This window comes from Leucopleurus acutus, assembly GCF_964270905.1.
Source record: "Leucopleurus acutus genome assembly, chromosome: 15".
NCBI classification, from domain to species: Eukaryota; Metazoa; Chordata; class Mammalia; order Artiodactyla; family Delphinidae; genus Leucopleurus; species Leucopleurus acutus.
The window spans coordinates 21,801,748-21,822,017 of record NC_139157.1 but is presented as its reverse complement, the minus strand read 5'-3'; the positions used below and the strand labels follow the sequence as shown (position 1 = coordinate 21,822,017).

Below are 20,270 nucleotides of genomic sequence, written 5' to 3'. Positions count from 1 at the left end.
AACAAGACTGTCCGTGACTAAAAAGGGAGTTCTACCAAATATAAATCTGACTATGGCACTCATTGGATTGAACCTTTCAATGGCTCCTGGTTGCATCACAGTCTTGGGTCAGAGACCATGCTCCACTATCACAATTATTCTTTACATGTCTGAACTCTCTATTTGGTTTGGAGCTCCCTATGGTCAGAGACTGTGCTGTGCTGATTTTGCTGCACCTCCTGCTTCCAACAGAGTGACCGCCTGGCACATTTGCTGAACTGAAATGGACTGAATGATAAGACAACGCATTGAGAATGTTAACTCCTGATGTAATCCAATTAGGCTACATAGAAAGACAGCATGCTAGAGCAAAAGAGCATTCTCTTTGAAATCAAAGAAAACTGGCATCAGTCCATAGCCCTATCGTATCTTAGGCAGTTACGTAACCTCTCAAACCTTAGATTCCCAGTGTGAAAAACATTGTTAGGATAAAATAAAACAATATACATTATGTGCCCAGTGCTTATTGAGAAGGTGCTCAATAAATGGTAGCTCTCATTATGTCTTAGGTAGAAATGTATAACAGAACAATTTCATTTCCGGTGTGCAATTATACATACACATATCAGACATCAAAATTATCTATTTCAGTGACCAGACACATGTCTACATATCTGTACTATCCAATATAGTAGCCACCAACCTTAGGTGGCTATTGACACTTGTAATGTGGTTAGTGTGACCAAGGAACTGATTTTTAAGTTTTAATTAATGTAAATGTAAATACCCTATGGGACTGGGGGACTACCTTATTGCACAGCAAAGATTTATTTTGACTCTGACAGCAGTGGTTCCCCCTTTCATGGCCTGTCTCCTCTTCTCCCCCAACCCCAAATCAGTATTTTTGCAAGGTTCAAGTGTCAGTGTCACTACTTCTCCTTCCATTAAAGGAATCAGACATAAAACAACCCATTCTATCCGAAGAGATTTAGTCCTGGAGTATGAGATAATATGACAGAGTTCCATATAGAGTATTCATGTTGAATGAATGACTGTATCAATGAAAGAAACCAATGAAGAATACAGTCCACAGAATGGAACCCCCAACACAGCACAAAGAGACAGGTTACAGCGGCAAGTGCACAGGATGTGGGACCAGAAGACCTTGTTTCAATTCCCAGCTCTGCCATTCACATTCCATAAGGTCTTAGGAAAATCTTTTGACCTCTCATTCATCAGACAATGATAACATTAATTAAAACTCACAAATATTCTGTAATAATCAAATGAGATAAATCAGACATATAAATATTAGAGCAAATGGTGTAACTGAGAAAGTCGTAAAAATAACGTTTAAATCTCTACCTTCTATATGATTATACTTCCATTTGGAAACTATAATAAAAGGACTTATTAATTCATTGCAATCACTATCTGTAGAGTACAGTCTTTATCTGACACCAAGGTCAGATAATGTTGAAATCTGCTTTTGAATATATGACCTATCTCCTTAATCATACCTCACATGCTCTCTGGATAGGGTTTGTGGCCCTCAGGAATATTTGGTAATAATAATTCATTTCTGTGCATTATGGTTCATGAAGTACTTTCACATATATTCATAAAGTTATCTTCAGGACAACTTAAGATAGGCCGAGAAATTTATTATTCCCATTTTTCAGAAAGGTAGAGTAATGATAGCATTAGTAGGAAAAACTGTCAGGTTAATGACTCTAAGTCTAGAGTTTTTACCATACATCCGGGAATTTCATGGTGCTTCACATTTCCAAAGAAGAACCCAGATTTTTGTTAATATGCTCCCACAAGAAGAATTTTAACAAAATATTAGGTATCACAACGTACATATATCTCATCATATGTGTATATATATAATTTACTATTAATTAATATTAATATATAATTTAATAGTTTTTTAAAGTGTTTCCACCCACACTCATTTAGCAGATCCTTAAAAGATCCTACAAAGAAGGTATGCCAGGTAGCAGAATCCCCATTTCTAGATAAGGAAACAGGGACTTGGAGAGATCTTGACTCTTTACAATGTCATTGCAGCAGGATGACGAGCAATGATGTGTGTACTTGGGCTGTAGGTCCAGATCTACTACCAACCTAAAGTTGAGTAACTTTAGGTAAGTCACCCAACCTCTCTGAGCCACATCTTCCTTCTAGGAAAATTAAAGAATGCGAGTCACTCACAGATACCACTTAGCTGACAAAACTCAACAATTCTGACTCTCAGCTAATTCAGTAGCATGGCTGAGACAAGGCCCGGATGGTCTAAGCCCTCGCCGGTTCTTTGCCCCCTCCCATACTGTACCGCCTCTTAAGATATCTCACCGTTTTCACAATTGAAGACTTCATTCCATTTGTTTGTTTGTTTATCTTTACAGAGCATTAGGCCCTGTTTATTCTTTGTTCCTTGGGCTTATGTACAGCCAGTAAAAACATTCCTTACAAGAAAGGCTGGTGAGACAGACACGTGCAGGCACAGGGGGTCCAGGAGAAAAGGCCGTGTCCTCCCGTAACCTCCCCTCACTGCACTGCCATGCTTTCAATTTTGGGATGGGAGGTGCATGTTTGTTTTGATGGCTTTTGATATCGTTTTCATTTTTGTTTTTCAAAGAAACAATCCAAAACCCAAGGTTGATAGGAAAGACTGGCTCCGACATCCAGGTCCAGGGACAGGGTCACAATGAATCGAATGCCACTTAAGTGGCCCAACCAAAAACCTTCCTACCATGAAATAGGGGGCACGTCCAGAAAAAGTCAGAGGTGAGGGCTAGAGGTGGGGACTCCAGTGCACAGATCCACCCAGAGCCCCTCTGCTGGCATAAATAAACTTCTTCCTACATTCCTGCTGAGGTAGGTGCCAGAGAAATAAGCAACCTGACCCCCTGAAGAGTCTTTGGAGCCTGGCAGTAACCTGAGCTGCTCTAGGTTATTTTTGCTGAGGGCTAGTGGTTCTTAAAGGGACTGTGCTCTGAGTGCACATATCCAGACACAGGATGCAAATCAATGAAAAGACCGACGTGATGTGCCCATCTTCACCTAAGGCAGTTGATCGGAAGTATGTAACAGATCAATGAGAAGGTATGTGAACAAATATTTTAATGCCCTTTCAAGGCGATCAGTTGCAGAATCCTGTGATATAACACCATTGGTTTAAAACATGGGAGTGCTGAATAACAGAGAACCCCATTGGTTTAAAGTGGAAAAAGAAAGCAGGCATTCCCCAAGGCTCTGTCCTCAGTGCCAGCCTGCTACTTAAGAAGGGAGTGGGGAGCAGAGATTAGAACTGGAGATGGCTGCCAGGACTGTGCCCTCCAGTTATCATCCACCGTTTAAATGCTCACTACAATCCTGACAAGTATAAAACTGTACAAAGAAGGAAGGTGTAGCTCTACAAGGCTTCATAACATACTCAAAAGTTACATGATGGGTAAGCGCTGGCCCCTTCCAATACCGTCTACCCGAATGAAGATTCCGAAAGCAAATACTCACCCTACTCAAAAAACAGTTCTCGTGAAACAACTAGTCCTTTCATTCTCTGTCCCACATCCCTAAACTGGCCAGGGAGGAACAGGAATAATCCAGTAACTAGGAAAGTGGGATCCGGAGTCACAAGCGGCCAGGTTTGGAAACCTGCTCCACCATAAAGTTGCTGGGTGACCTTGGACACGTTAGTTACACTCCTGGAGCCTCAGTGGCCATAACAGTAATACCTCCATCATCAGGCTGTTTTGGAGATTAAATAAATACTCATAGGTGTAGTGTACTTGGACTTGTGCCTGGCACATGGAACCCTTCAGTTAAACAGTTGCTATTATTAGTTGCATTAGTATTCCTATTCAACAAGTGTGTAATTCAAGTTGCCTTGAAATTTGGCAGTGTATAATCATGAGAAAAATAACATATCAGCTAGCTGTTGGGCAGGTACCTTGCAGACGTGATCTCTAGTGCCCACAACTCTGCCAGGCAAGTGATTCTACCCCTCTGCAGATGAGGGACGTGAGACTCACAGAGGTTTCATAACCTGCCTGAGTCACAGCTAGTAAGTGACAGAGCAGGGATTTTAACTCAGGTCTGACTTCAAAGCCTGTACTCCTTCCACTCAGTTGAGAAATAGTCAAGGAATGGTGTGGACAGCGGAGGGAAGAATCTTCCGGTTCAGTTCCTATTCCACAGCTTGTGAACTGTTTCCTTAGGTCAGCCGCATACCTCTCTGTCCTGTTTCACCTTCCAGCTGCGACTTTTTGGGGGCTCTGATTTCTGCCACAAGTTACCCATCTATTATTGATCTACAGGTAATTCTACAGAGAATAATAAAGTTCTCTGTAATCCTATTAAAACTACATTATTCTAAGTACTCATTTCTGAGACATGGATCTTCAGAAATCCGCAAGCCTTATATAATATAAATCATGAAAAAAAACATACAAATGCCTAACATCTCGTAGCTCATAAAACATCTTCACAAACATTGGCTCATTTAAACAAGCTACTCAGCAAAGTGGCTATGGGCCTGTTTCTCAGGTGAAGAAACGGAGACATAGGTCAAATCAATTGCCTACAGTCACATAATCAGGAAATAGCAGACTTAGCACTTGAATATCCAGTTTTTCTGATATTATCTCTGTTGCATCCATTTTACTATATCTAGCTCTGGAAGAATACCAATATCTTTTCTTGGGTGATCTGCTATGCTTAGAAATACATCAAGCTATGATCTATTATTAGCATCCCCTTCTGTCCTTCATGCACTATCTTTTACTTGTGCTTCAAAACATAGTTTCAATTAACATCTATGCTATTCCCCAACATAGCATAATATCTACCCCAGAAAACCAAGTTAACAGGATAACTTACCAAGGCTCGACTGTCCGGGGGGATGGGGCCATGTTTTACTTGTCACAGCAGAGCTTGGAGTGTCTTAGGAGTAGGTATTCAATAATTTAACTGACTAAGGCTCAAGATAAGTATAACTTTATAAAATCATATGTATGTCCCTATCTTGAATAATCATTTAAAAAAATGTACGTGCTTTTACAGAGAATGACAATAGATGTTATGTTTCAGAGTAACATTTGTTGAATGTCTGCCACGTGGCCTGCACTTTTCCAAATGCTTTACATTTACTAACTTATTTATTTTTGGCAACATTGCTACAGGTAGGCACGATTATTATCCTATTTCACCAATGAAGAAACTAAGCCGCATTAACTTGCCCAAAGGTATAAAGCGAGTTAGTGGCAGGGCAATAATTTGAACCCAGGGATTCTGACATCCAGAGTTCAAATCTCATTTAATCTTTACAACAACCCTAGGCAGCAGTGCTAATCATCTTGGACATTGAAGGTTGCCTCGATAACTCACTGGCATGATCTGATATTCAGGAGAAAAATAAAATAATCCTATTTGTTTATAATAACAATCCTGTTCTATGACCAAAACTTATCCCAAGTAATATACCCATCACATTACAATTTTAAGAGTTGTTGGAAAAATAAAACTTACTGTTACATTTTAATTTTGATACTTGAAGTTTGAATTTATAACCAGTTTGGCTCTTCATGGACAGTATCTTTTGATATTTTTTCCCATGTAACCTTGCATACTTCACATTGTTTTTCACTTGTAATCTTAAAATCGTTGTGATTCTATCATCCTTTGAAATCTGCCTTTTGAAACAGAAATTTGTAGAGGGATTTCTTCAGGACTTAAATTCTTGTCTCTTTTCTTGCCCTCATCAATCTTATTTTCTCCTTAGCTTTTTCTTTTCTACTTTACTTTTTCGACTTTCTACTTTTTCCTTTCTTGTTGTTTATTTTGTTTCTTTGTCACAAGGACTTAGGGTGGTGCCCAGTACTGTAGCAATCTTCCAAAACTAGACACTTGTTTATAAGTCTCTCAAAGTTGAGTCTGCAGACAACCCACATCATTACCTCCATGGACAGGCCCCAAATCTACATTTTCAGCGAGCTACCTGGTAAATCGTACACATACTGGGATACATCATAGGATGTGCAATCTGCCAGTTCCTTGATACAGTTCTTCTACTGAAGCCTTTTTCATTTAGCAATGCAATATTTGCTAGTTTTAGGAAAATGTAAACTTCACTCTCAAGACTTCAGCTGAGAACATCACACAATATGCATCTTATGTACTAAATTTAAACCAAAGATTTTAGCACAGTCTATTAATTTCCATGTGTAGCAATGAGGAAACACAACAAATGAGTGTTGGATTAAATGAGGACTCCAAATGGATCAAATGAAGACTCCCAATGTAAGCGCTTAAAGTGACAGGCCCACCCTGTTTCAGTGGAAGTTGCTGATGCAACAGATCTTCATTTTCAGCATTTTACTTAAGGGTAAAACCTGACATTTGGGTCCCTATATTTGCCTTCATTATCTAAAACCAACTTTATTGAACCAACTAAGGACCAATGACTGATATGGGGGGGGACAACACTCCAATGAAACTTCTTCAGAAGTCTTCATTTAATGAAAAATGTTTATTAACTAACAATGAAGATAAACTAAAACTCAAAATGTGACCCCCTTTGAGAGGTTCTTTGCTTATTTAAGTGTTTGATCATTTTCCACAACACCTTACAGGGATAGGACAGGTATTCTAGTCAATCTCATCACGTCACCTAACCTGTCCCATTCCCGGGCTATTGTTTTCCAGCCTCACAGAGACACTCAGTTCCTCAGCCCCTCTCCTCCAATACTTCAGGACCTCTTCCTCCCCAGCCTATCTCTCTCTTCCCCAGCTCCTTCCTCTTCCCCCGCTCCTCTTCCAGGCTCCTTTCCCGATCCTGTCTAGATCCTGCTGGGAACCAACTTCTCCCTTATCCTTGCCAGCACCCTCTGCCACCTTGGCCTTCAGCGTACTCATCCACAAAACCACTTTTAGATCACTGGTCCTCCAGGTCCTGCATCACCTCCTCGGAGTGGCTGAGGACCATCAACTGTGGAGGCTACTTCTGCTGAGCCCTCTGCAGGTCAGGTGAGCATTATCACCATGCTTCTAGAGGCAGCTCCAAATGGTCCCCATTTTCTTCAGTATTATCCAACTTTTACGGACAAGTGGCTTTGCCTTCTCCTTCACAAAAACCGTAAGTAAAATGTAAGGTACAGGGCTTCCCTGGTGGCACAGTGGTTGAGAGTCTGCCTGCCGATGCAGGGGACGCGGGTTCGTGCCCCGGTCCGGGAAGATCCCACATGGCGCGGAGCTTGTGGGCCCGTGAGCCATGGCTGCTGAGCCTGTGCGTCCGGAGCCTGTGCTCCATAACGGGAGAGGCCACAACAGTGAGAAGCCCGCGTACCACAAGAAAAAAAAAAAAAAGTAAGGTACAAACTACTGGGTGTAAGATAGGCTACAAGAATGTACTGTACAACACAATATTTTGTAACAACTGTAAATGGAGTATAACCTTTAGAAATTGTATATAAAATAAAAATAGTAATAAATAATAAATTTTAAGTAAAATAAAATAATGAGTTTGTCAAGGAAAAATTTCATCCACGTACAGTTTCTGCCCATAAACTTAGTAGCACACCTCCCTATCCTCCCCTCCTTCTGCCCCAATCAGCCCTTCCTGGAGTTAAGAGCACTCTGGCTGCTCCAGCATTCTGCTCAATCAATGATCACCTTTCCTTTACATCAACCACCTTTCCCTCTCCAGTGGCTCTATATTGGTAGCACACATACATAGGTTCACATCTATGCAAAAATGCTCTCTGGGTCCCACCTCTATCTGTCAATCATCTCACTCCTCCTGTGCCCAGCCAACCTTTTGGAAAGACTGGTCCAGATTATGAGGGCAAAAGTATGACTCTACTATCCTCTCCTCTGATCCCCCTGCTAGAATAGCTCTTGGTAGGTCCTTTGTAAATAATTCTCATTGTTTAAAATTGATGCTTCAAAAAGGCAAAAAGTTCAATAGAAAAGTGAACGAAATATTTCAACAGGCACTTTATAAAAGACAGCATAAAACAGCCAAAAACTTATGAAAAGGGGCTCAACTTCATTAATCATCAGAGAAATGAAAACTAATACTACAAGGCTATACCACTACATAACCATGAAAATGGTCAAAATGAGAAAGATGAAAATACCACAGCAGGGTGGGGGCAATTAGGACCCTCAGGTATTGTTGAAAGGAGTATAAATTGGCACATCCACTTTGAAAAAGTGTGTGGTTGTTAACTACTAACACTAAATATGTACAAGCCCTGAGATCCAGCAATTCCACCCCTAGGAATACACCCAACAGATATGTACTAAGATATTCACACAAGCATTATCTGTAATAGCCAAAAACAAAACCCAAATTCATTAATAGCAGAATGAATAAATTGTAGTAAATTCATACAGTGGGATTCCATACAACAATGAGACAATGATTGTTACATCCCGAAACATGAATGAATCTTGCTAACGTATTGGTAAGTGAAAGAAGCCAGAAACAAAAGAGAACACAGCGTATGGTATGATTCCATACATGTAAGGTACAAAATCTATATGATAGTAGTTACCCTTGTGCTGGAAAAAGACAAGAGAAGTGCTCTTGGAATGCTAATAATGTCCTGTTTTTTGATCTGCTCTTTAGTTCATGAAAATTCATCCAACTGTATATGTCTCTTTATGAATATATGTTATGTTACACAACTTTTTTTTTTTTTTTTTTTTTTTTGGCTGTGTTGGGTCTTCGTTTCTGTGCAAGGGCTTTCTCTAGCTGCGGCGAGGTGGGGGGGCACTCTTCATCATGGTGCACGGGCCTGTCAGTATCGCGGCCCCTCTTGTTGCGGAGCACAGGCTCCAGACGCGCAGGCTCAGTAGCTGTGGCTCACAGGCCTAGTTGCTCCGCAGCATGTGGGATCCTCCCAGACCAGGGCTCGAACCCGTGTCCCCTGCATTAGCAGGCAGGTTCTCAACCACCGCGCCACCAGGGAAGCCCTACACAACTTTTAAAATCTGGATATATTGATTTGCCCTGATCCTCTTCTTATTCAAAACACTCTTGATTCCCTTCCCTGTGTCACCCTTATAGGCTCTAAGATCCTTGAGGCCAGAGACAGTCTTTTTCGTCTTAACTTCCCTAGTTCTTGCACAGAACTTGACACACACCAGCTCTGAACAACTGATTCTGGACGAATGAATGGGGAGGCTGTCTTGGCCCCTGATAAATTCTGTTCTTCCCTATGCTTTTGAATCTGAAGACTGCATTTTCAGCCTCCCCTCTAGGCTCCAGGTTTCAAGATCTGCCTACAGACCACAGCAGAGATAATAATCTGCCCTTTATTTAAAAACTGGCTTTGAGTCAGGAGCTTTACATAGATTATCTCTCTTCTCCCTCACCAATGGGCTTCAAGCTAGTAACTACTAGCGCCCACTTAACAGACCAGGAAACTTAAGGACCCCAGAGGTTACGTAACTTACCTAAAACTACACAGGTGATAAATTGGAGAAAGTAAAATTGAAACTCAGGTTCTTTCTGATCCCCAAACCAGCGATCCTTCCATAGACCACACATGACGATAGATAGAACAAGTTTAAAATGCAGGCCCCTGCTTTTCTCAAAGGCCTGCTCATCTTCCTGTATTTCTCATCCCGGGCAATGTCATCCCTCTTCACCTTGTGGTCCAGCTAGAGTCCTGAGAACTGCCTTCTCTTTCCCTCATCCTTCACACTGACTCAGTCACTAGTACTGTTTCCCAGACTTGCAAATCCATCCTGTGCTCACTATTCTGAATATCCCAGCATGAGTTCAGGCCTCCAGTTGTTTCTTTTGAAGATTACTGTAACTGTCTGCAAACTATGTCTTCCAGTGCAGGCTTGGGTCCCGCTAATTCATTCTCGTGATGCGGCCTGAGAGCTCCTGGTAAAACGCAAATCTGAACGTGTCTCTCCTCCTTGCCTACAGGATAGAGCTCCAACATAAAGCATGGCATACCTTCCCTGACCTGGTTCCTGCCGAGCATTCCAGATCCTTCCCTCGTGACATCCATCCTCTCCCTATACCCTGTAATCCAGCCATATGAAGATTTACTTGTTGGTTTTATGTCTTTGGTTCTTTGCATGCCAGGGCTCTGTCTTCCTGGAATGCCTTTCCTTGTGCTGCCTTCTAGACAGACTGCAATGCAGCTTGCGAGATGCAGCTCTAGAATTTACTCGTCTGTCAAGTCCCCCGGCAGAACTTGATTCCCTGTTATGTCACAGCTAGGCTTTGTGTATTTTCTCTTACAGCCCATTTCAACGCATTGCAATATTTTGCAGTCTGCACTTTACTTCTAGAACATTAGCTCAGACACTTACCAGTTGTGTTTCGGCTGCTCAGGCCAGCACACAAAAGTAAGTCAAAAATAGTAAAGTCATAAATTAATTAATAAATGAAACTGATGGTATGTGGGTATATGTCATCTTAGCTGCAGATCATTTATTTTTAAGAGTAAAGCCAGAAAGAATGTTTCAAGCAGAAACAATGGGGGAAATAGATCATTTCTTTGGGTGAAGAAATGATGAGTGTGGCCCAAAGTGTAAGTTGAAAACATTTAGCTATTATGCCCTCAGGCACATAAAATCCTCAGGCCTTTCATCAATAATTTCCTTCTACCACCACAGAGCCATCCATGAGGTTGGGCAGGCATAACCTTTAGGAGTGAAAGGAAAAGAGTAAAGATTTGTATCTCTGAACCTGGTGCAGAGAGCCATCCAAACTCAACCTCAAATTTTAAGTGGTACAAAAGTGGTCTAAGACTTATTAGAGATTATTCTCAGAGCTAACCAAGATAGAGCAGGACATCTGATTTATCCCATGGATCAGCTAAACTGAAGCACAGCAAAAATAAACATTTTCCAGACTTTTCTGTCATTCCCAAAATACAGGACAGGGACATGGACAAATAATAAATAGTCGGGTTGTGAAGTTATCTCCTCAAGTGAAGAAACTAACCAAAGGATTGGTGGGATTGACGGAGATGAGCGTGGCTGTGAGGCACAAGTTCGATAAGGGACTTGAAGTTTCAGAGTTGAGACAGTGGCCAAGTAATGGTGGGCAGGGATACTTAATTCACCAATCACTCCACGCCATCCCCGGGGCCTTAAGTAGAAGGCAGGACACCAGATGACCACCAGAAAGCACTCCTCCCCACAAAGGAGGAAGCTGATTACAGCTTTCAGGAGCCCCCCACTACGTGAAGACTGCAATTCAAAGGCTCTCCCTAGAAAAAGACGGTGGACAGAAGCAGCCAACTACCCCTAGAGACACACAGAAAAGCCATAACTCTGTTGACATTCCAAAAAGCAAAACGGGGAGGAGCATTTCCCTCCCCGCAGTATTCTTTAATTGCCTTTTCTTGCCTCCTTTCTGAAGAGACAAGGGAGGTGGGTGATGGCAGCTAGATCATGTAAAAGTCCAGAGGGCAGCAGACATGAAGTTCTATCTAGCCTCCTTGCACAAAGGCCTTATTATAATACAGACATAAAAATGCGTGGGCAAGACTTGGAGGGTTGGTCTCTGTGCCCCGGCCACCGTGCCCGCCCCAAACTCATTCCCACCCCCGTGCTTTGAAAGCATTTGTGTACACACACCCTCTGACAGATAGGTTCTTCATGTTCCCATGGAGTTGAAATCTCTGTAATTTAGCTGGAGGGATCACGCTGCTTTTATACTTCCAACAGCAAAGGTAAGAATCACTGCATGATGTTAACTCTAGTTGTATTCCAGATTTTCAGTTGCTTGTCTTCGTGTTCACATGAGCTCGATTTTCTTTTTAACTTACTCTTTGTAAGACTGCCACAGTGGCAAACTGATGCTTGTTTTGGTAACATTAGTATGCAGAAACTCGAGCACATATGCAATCTGGGAGCTTCCTCTCCCTGAGCCCCTCCTTTCTAACAGAGTTTATGACCTTATCACATCTTAAGGGAGTTGATGAGAAATGCCTAATAGAAATCAATCCGTATTTAGTAAATATTCTGTGAAATACATAAAGCATCCTGTAACCACAGCTGTTCTCTGACATGAAAAATCTGAATATTATTTCTACTCTGATGGGTACTTCTCAATAGGCCTCAACGTTCAAAATCATATCTATAATAATTTTGCAAATACAGATAGACTTCTGCAAGCTCCCCTTGGGTTTCATTTCAATGCTCAGCTATTACCTTACTGTTTAAAAATCAAATAAAAGAATCTTAAAAAGAATCTAAAAGAGGAACACAACGTGATTTGCTAATGCAACCCCAATATTTATGCCACCCCTCCTTTTGGAATTTTGCATCTCACAAGAAATGGTGATTTGAGTTCTACAAAGTCAAGTGCAAAGGAGTTAAAGAAAATCATTTTGATTTCCTACCTGGAAATCTGCTTTCGGTCCTAGTCACACATTCTCACAATCTTGAGTCTCAATTTCTCAGGTAAGTTCGCCAATCTGCTGACAAGAAGTTTTGTGTTATGACTTCTCCTCCCACAGTGCATACATTAAGACTTGACTATGAAGATGACCTTAAATGCTAACCAAAGCTGCAAAACCAAATCTCTTGGTTTGAAGAAAGAACATAAACACGTGGAGGTGGGACAGGCCAAAAAGACGGGTGATGCATGAGGCACCAAGCTACACAGAATACCAGATGGCTAAGCAAAATACAATTTAAAAAGTTTAAAATAAGCTTATGAGCAACAAAATAAAGAGTGATTAGCACTGGATGATAACCGAAAGAATAAAAGAATAAATATTTATGAGTCCATACCAAAATAAATAAATCATGTAGATACTCCCTCCCTCCAAGGGGTAAAGCTTAATTATTCTCCCTTTAAGTGTGGGCTGACTTCCAAAGAACAGAACATGGAAAGAGAAAAGTAGTAACTTTACAGTGGAAACCCTAGCAGACTCTACCTTAACCAAGTGATCAAGGTTAATATCACGGTGATCAGTTATGTTGACAGGACACATCCCATAATATAATGCAATGAGAAGGGCACCTTCTCTGGTCTTCTTCCCCAAAACCCATAACTCCAGTCTACAAAATTCCTGGCCAATACTCTTCAAAAAAATCCATCCCTTCTGAAACAAGCAGGGTATGCCGCGGTATGCTATGTATGTTATTATCTATCGTATTGTATTTTGTGTTAGTTTACATTTAATATTTTAAAAGTGAGTAGCCAGTTAATACTAAATGGACTTTTCAGGAAAACCAGACAAGTCTTTTAAACTGTTAACCAAGCAGTCAAACAGACTAATGTTTTTAGGCAGTAATTTTGTTTAAATAGTCATTTTTCTTTTTCTTTAATTTTAATGCTTCCATAACACATCAGAATGACATCTCCAAATGCTGTAGACTTCAGTTTTTTCCTCACCACAAATAGTATGTATATTTTTACTATGACTAGCAGCAACATGCCTGCTATTGGTGATTCTGGTAATTATTTAAATAGGCTGACTCTACATGGATTTCAATGGCACAACAGTGACGACAATTCAGTGTTAGCCAGTTACAGGACCTGGTGAGCACCCTAGCCAGACACCCCATGCTGTTTGTGGATAGGCATTCCCCAACCTCTTGGCCGGGTGACAGCAAGCACAACAGCCCACAAGGCGGGTGGAGAACCAATGAATACAATGATAAATATTTGTGATGAAACAGGATGTTGGAGAGGGGGGAGGGGGATGGAATAGCTCAACTACTGAACTACTGAAGCTACTTTGGAACTTTAACAGTATTCCCTTGTTGTAAAACTGGGAGCAGTACACAGATAGATCTTTTCTCCAGTGTTTTCCCCTTTATTGTAAATAATTTACAGAATTACTACTGTACAACACAGCATCTACCCAGGCACAAGATTTAAGACTTTGGGCTGTTGAACCATAAAAACTATACCCTGAACAAATGCTGTAATCATCCTTTGAAGGCAATGCAAACAATGATGTGAAAATATAATATTTTTTCAGGTCAGAAAACACTTTCTTTTTTTTAAAGCATGGATCATTCTTTTTTTTTTTTTTAATTTTATTTATTTATTTTATTTATGGCCGTGTTGGGTCTTTGTTTCTGTGCAAGGGCTTTCTCTAGTTGCAGCAAGTGGGGGCCACTCTTCATTGCGGTGCGCGGGCCTAGCACTATCGCAGCCTCTCTTGTTGCGGAGCACAGGCTCCAGACGCGCAGGCTCAGTAATTATGGCTCACGGGCCTAGTTGCTCCGCGGCATGTGGGATCTTCCCAGACCAGGGCTCGAACCCGTGTCCCCTGCATTGGCAGGCAGATTCTCAACACTGTGCCACCAGGGAAGCCCCAGAAAACACTTTTAATAGATCTGCCCTTGCTGTTGACTGAATATATAATTTAAATGATTATTTACTAAGTTCAGTCTCTCATCTATGCCACTTAGTAACAACCATGATAATAATTTACAGGCTCGGGGGGCATTCTTGTCAAGAGTAAATTCAAGAAATTCTGAAATAAAACATAGTGCTTCCTTTGTATAGAGTATCTAGACTCAGAGACTTCACTTATATGGAGTCTCCCTACTCGGGCAGATGACTCAAGTGATTCCCTTTTATTCCCATACTGATTCTGACTATCTGATATCAATTAAGAGAACAAAACAAAAGAAATCGCCACTATGGGGGTACACTTTGGGGCTCGTTTTTCAAGAAAGTGTTATCAACCAACAATGCCTTCTTAAAGTCCACAATATTCCTCTCTTGCAACTATTTCACTCCTCTCTTGTTTTCTTGCTGATTATTCCACCAAAATAAAGTAAACAATAGCCAAAACTAAACCACATCTCTGTGACAATTTGCTGCTTAAATGAGTCTCTGAGCATCTCTTTCACTCAAAGTGTCCTAACACTGATTGGTCATTTTGTTATATTATAAGGAGACAGAATGGCGGCCTGGCATTGGGGAATGAGGACAGAGACAAAAACTGAGCAAGATGTACAAGCTCACTCACTGAAGACTAAATATAAATACAAGAGCTTGTATCAATACAAAACATGAGCTTCTTGTACTTTTAAGACTTACAATATCAATTCGCCCTGCCTGGATTTCAACTAGTGTATTTGACAAGAACCTCCAAATGAGGAAGTAGGAAATAGATGAGTAGGAAGTAGATGAGTTTGAAGACACATGTTCTTTTGTTTTCCATTTGTTTTGTTTTCCATTTGTTATAATGGAAATCATTATAACATCATTCCCAAATATGATTTATCAATCCTTTTTATGCCAGAGAATCCCTTTGATTCTCCTTAAAAATCATTTCATGGAAAACTTAGTAAATAATATTTGAAAACAATACGAGAGTCAAAAGGTCGCAGTGTCACATATACTTTCCTTCAATAATATATTAGACATGATTCTGTAAGTCTGTTGTTCAGCATGAGCAATGGGACAGCAAACTTGAAATGAAAAAATAAAACCTATGAGAAAATACAGTAGGTGCAGAATCAGAGATGAATGTCATACTCCATTCCAAACACTATCAGAACTGACAAATTTCCCTTTAGCGTACTTAGGTCTAAACAGTAACACATTATGGATATTAATTCCTATCCTCTTTCTGAGTGAAAATAAAGCCGCTCAATGAAATTGATCATGTGATCGAAGAAGATAAATTGCCCTTTTTTACCCCTCAAAAGAAAAAGTCCCACATGCAAGAACATCTTTACCAATACTGAAGATATTAAAAATGTAAAACCGAACCTATAATAGTCTGTAAGAATAGTTTATTATTCATTTGTTCTCATCTGTCAATCCTAACTTGCCTCAAACTTCATTCTGAGCCTTCCTAATTGAATTGGTTGAATTTCACATCCCACACCATAATTTATCAGTTCACTAACCATGAGCAAACTGTGGGTATCATATCTATTGACCCAAGGTAAGAGTATGCTGATATGTCATAAGCACACAACTGGAATGACTCCTCCTTCTCTGTGATGTATTAAAACCAACCTAACTACTGTTTTGATGATTTTGTTTACCCTTTTTTGTTTGTTTGTTTTTTTGCGGTACGCGGGCCTCTCACTGCTGTGGCCTCTCCCGTTGCGGAGCACAGGCTCCGGACGCGCAGGCTCAGCGGCCATGGCTCACGGGCCCAGCCGCTCCGCGGCATGTGGGATCTTCCCTGACTGGGGCACGAACCCGTGTCCCCTGCATCGGCAGGTGGACTCTCCACCACTGCGCCACCAGGGAAGCCCCATTTATATTTTTGATATAGCAATTTCTCTTCTAAAATTACTTAAAGGAAACAACCTTTCATTAGCTTTTTAAATTCTTCCTCCCTGTAATGAAATACTGGAAGATATATTGGACACCTATTTCTAAATCAGTTGAGAAATAAAACTGCTCAACTATTACCAATAAACTAAATATTTATCAGGTAACTGAGGTTATTTTTAAATGATTATAAGATCAATTAAACCAATAAAAAAAATGTTGAAGTGCTTTATAAATTCCAAAAGTATACCCCAGTTACATAATAGAATCTGAGCCTCAGAAGAAGAAAACCAACAACAAGACACAGTTTAGATAATCAATAAGAGGCCACTAAAGTTATTTTTGCAAATGACCAATGATTTGAAGCCACATTTCTGAAATTATATTTAAATTTTAAAATTAGGACACTGGAAAGCAGTGTCATAAATGCTCAAAAACACATGGAAAAATTGATTTTCAAACAGTGTTTTTAAAGTGTTTTATAAACATGATACAATTTTTTGTTATTAAACCCTGAAGTTAAATATATTTCTTAATTTATCAACCAGCTTCACTGTATTCAGGTCTTAAATGTAATTTTCATCTACTTTCTAAACTCTCATCTGGAAATCTACATTTATCTGTAGATATGGGAAATATTATTTGTTAGATCCTCCAAATATTAAAAATATAAGCTGATAATTTCCCTCTGGCTTGATCATTCCATGATTCTAGAATATACATGTCTTTAAGAATCCAATACACTTGACAGTAGACCAAGAAGCAACATGAATAATAAGCAGAGAACTGCACTACCTTTATGACTATAATTTTTAAAAAACTTTGAAAGCATTCATCAAATACTAATCAGAAATAGATACACCAGATAAAACTAAGCTAAAATTGTTAAACTTACAAAATAACAAAACAAAATTAAATCCCATTGAGAAATATTAGAACCAAGTAAAAGTAATAAGAATTAATATTTATATACACGGCCCCCACCAGACCCGTGAAGCGGCTTTGCCCCTTGCTTTGGACCTCGGGCCTCACTTCTCCTCCAGATGGACCCCAAGTGCTCCTGCCCCACTGGCGGCTCCTGCAGCTGTGCTGGCTCCTGCACCTGCAAAGCCTGCAGATGCACCTCCTGCAAGAAGAGGTGCTGCTCCTGCTGCCCCGTGGGCTGCGCCAAGTGTGCCCAGGGCTGCGTCTGCAAAGGGGCCTCGGACAAGTGCAGCTGCTGTGCCTGATGTCGTGGAGAGCCTGCCCCGGGTGTCAATGGAGGAACACGGGCCGACCTGCGTTTTTACACCACTCTGACTTGATTGCTACATTCCCTTTCCTATGAAATATGTAAGTGGTAATAAAAGTTGTTCACACTAGAAAAAAAAAAAGAATTAATATTTATAATATGTAAAGAGCTCACAGAAATTTATTTTTAAAAAATAGCGAGGGGCTTCCCTGGTGGCGCAGTGGTTGAGAGTCCGCCTGTCGATGCCGGGGACACAGGTTCGTGCCCCGGTCCGGGAGGATCCCACATGCCGTGGAGCGGCTGGGCCCGTGAGCCATGGCCGCTGAGCCTGCGCATCCGGAGCCTGTGCTCCGCAACGGGAGAGGCCACAACAGTGAGAGCCGCGCGTACCGCAAAAAAAAAAAAAAGAAAAGAAAAGAAAATTAGAGTACAGAAATTAGCAAAATGGAAAGTGTTTATGAAAATATGGTTTTGAAAATAAGGGCTATATCAATATCATGATTATAACTATTTCAAATGTGGGGTTATGAGCAAAGATCAGGAGTATACAAGGAAAACCTAAAAATCAGATCGATAGATTGTAAAAGGTGATTGGATAGTTATATCTTTTATTTATTTGTTTCATAATAGTGCATGAGGGATAAAATTTAAAACTTGACTAGAACAAATGAATGCAGTAATCTAATGAGTTCCTAAATAAAATCTCCCAAATGCATCAACCAGTACCTACCATGAGACAATGACTATTCCCCAGGCAAGTTCACCCACGGCTGGATCTCTGTACCCAAAGCAAGACTCAAATTTTACACAAAATGAGACTGTGAAGGACCCATAGCATATCCGTGTCCTCAGAGCCATTAATCCACACCCAGGTCTTTAAACATTTACTGTATAGCTTGTGACGTTAGGAATGGCTCATTGTTATCCTTTTAACTGTACCACATCCATTATTTCTACGGGAGTTCATGACATGCTACCAAATCACGTTGTTTGAATACAGGCAGTTCTCAACTTACAAACACCTGACTGAGGAAAACCAAAAATAAAACCAGCTGCTGCTGTCCCCGGGTTGTTGCCTTCTAACACTACCAGAGGTCTTGCTGATACTCCCAGAGAGACTCAGCTGTTGTGAAAAAAATCTTAAACTTCTTAGAGCATTGGAAGGGAGGAAGGGTCAAAGAAATGAAAGCAGGACCAGTCAGGGAAGCCACACAAGGCCCGTGCTTACCCTCAAGAGGGCTCAATAAACATTTGATGAATTAATGAATTACTTTCCACGTTCACTCCTGTAGTTTGAGCCTGATGACTGTCCCTATCCTATTGCAACAGCCTAATAACAGGCCTCCTTCTTGGGCTCCTGATTCATGGAGCTGGAGCTAAAGAAGGGAATCGAAATCCAGAAACAAACAGCTGTGATCAAGAGGCTGCCCACTAAGGCAGTTCACAGGACAGAGTCCAAGCCTAGGACCAACTCAGAAAGGTCTATTTCCAAAAGTGCAGGCAGAAGGTACATGATATACATAAAGATAAGACAAGACATAAACGGTGAAAGAAATACTGAAGTTGAAAGTCTAGCAAAGCTTATTAACAAGGATGCCAAATAAGAGATCAAAACAATGAAGTCTTGGGCTTCCCTGGTGGCGCAGTTATTGAGAGTCTGCCTGCCAATGCAGGGGACACGGGTTCGTGCCCCAGTCAGGGAAGATCCCACATGCCGCAGAGCGGCTGGGCCCGTGAGCCATGGCCGCTGAGCCTGCACATCCGGAGCCTGTGCTCCGCAACGGGAGAGGCCACAACAGTGAGAGGCCCGCGTACCGCAAAAAAAAAAAAAAATGAAGTCTTAGTGTGATATGGAAGAAGTAAAGATGTATCAAAGTAAGGGTGGGCTGGTTTGGGAATAATCTTGTGACCCCTCAGAGCCCCAGTTTGATGTATTACTCCAGCATCACTTAGATGGCACAATCACTTTATACACATCTGAAGTCTAGTAACTTCTCAATTCATTTCACCATATATATATATATATATAGTCATCTTCTGAAAATTTGAGCCACTCCATTGCTCAAAAATCTTCCTCAGCCCCTCTCACCAACTGAATTAGAGAAATCATAGAATCTTAGCGTTTGAGAAGGTTTTAAGACCTTTTAGCTCACAGTGAAAGGGGTAAAACAACTTCACTCTTTCATTAAAGATCCACCACAATACGGTCCAGGCTATACTCCTTATGATTCTCTGATCCTATCCTTGCACACTTCTTGCCTCCTGGCTTTCACTCACGGCCACCATGCTGAACAACTACAGGGGGCACCATTTATATCACAGTCTATGTGAATGCTGCCTTCAAAAGTTTAGCAATATTCAACTCTTAGGCAGCCATATGGGGTGCTCCTACTTTCATCTGTAACATTCTCTCCACCTGGAATGCCATCTCTCAACCGCATCTCTGCTTTTAAGATGCTAAACATTCTTCAAAGTCCATAAAACCTTTCCAGTTCCTACAATTGGTTGTAATCTTTTTCTTTGAACTTTCATTTCATTTGGTTTATGCCTCTTTTATGCATATTCTGTCTTCCAGTATAATGAGTTAGTTATGCATGTCTTATAAGCAATCCTAGATTGTATGTATACTCCCTGAAAATGTAAACAGCATAGGATTCACCTTTCTTTCTACACAGTTCCAAGCTCATTGCCCAAATCAGGACAGGTACTTAAATAACTGTTGACTGGGACTTTTGGTTGGGATGGAAACAGATGATTCAGGAACTAGAAATGTTGGAGTAGTTTAGACTGGAAAGGAATATAGTGATAGATAAC

The 20,270-nt window shown here is 40.8% G+C and overlaps 2 protein-coding genes across 6 annotated transcripts in view; one reads left to right on the top strand and one right to left on the bottom strand.

Moving 5' to 3' along the window:
* HIVEP2 (HIVEP zinc finger 2) overlaps nucleotides 1-20,270 on the bottom strand; it is a 192,248-nt gene that overhangs the window by 134,267 nt on the left and 37,711 nt on the right. For 2 of the 5 annotated variants that reach the window (XM_082856098.1, XM_082856102.1), the window contains exons 2-3: nucleotides 12,366-12,440; nucleotides 5,515-5,678 (exon numbers count right to left, since the gene is read on the bottom strand). The gene's annotated coding sequence lies outside the window, so the exon portion shown is untranslated. Of the gene's footprint in view, nucleotides 1-5,514; nucleotides 6,764-12,365; nucleotides 13,860-20,270 lie in introns of those variants that run through there. The other 3 variants (XM_082856101.1, XM_082856097.1, XM_082856096.1) reach the window with 3 other exon arrangements.
* On the top strand, nucleotides 16,733-18,752 carry LOC309972043 (metallothionein-1E-like). The gene has a single exon (XM_082855480.1). It carries the CDS (start codon nucleotides 17,269-17,271, stop codon nucleotides 17,452-17,454), a length of 186 nt encoding a protein of 61 aa, XP_082711606.1. The 5' UTR covers nucleotides 16,733-17,268; the 3' UTR covers nucleotides 17,455-18,752.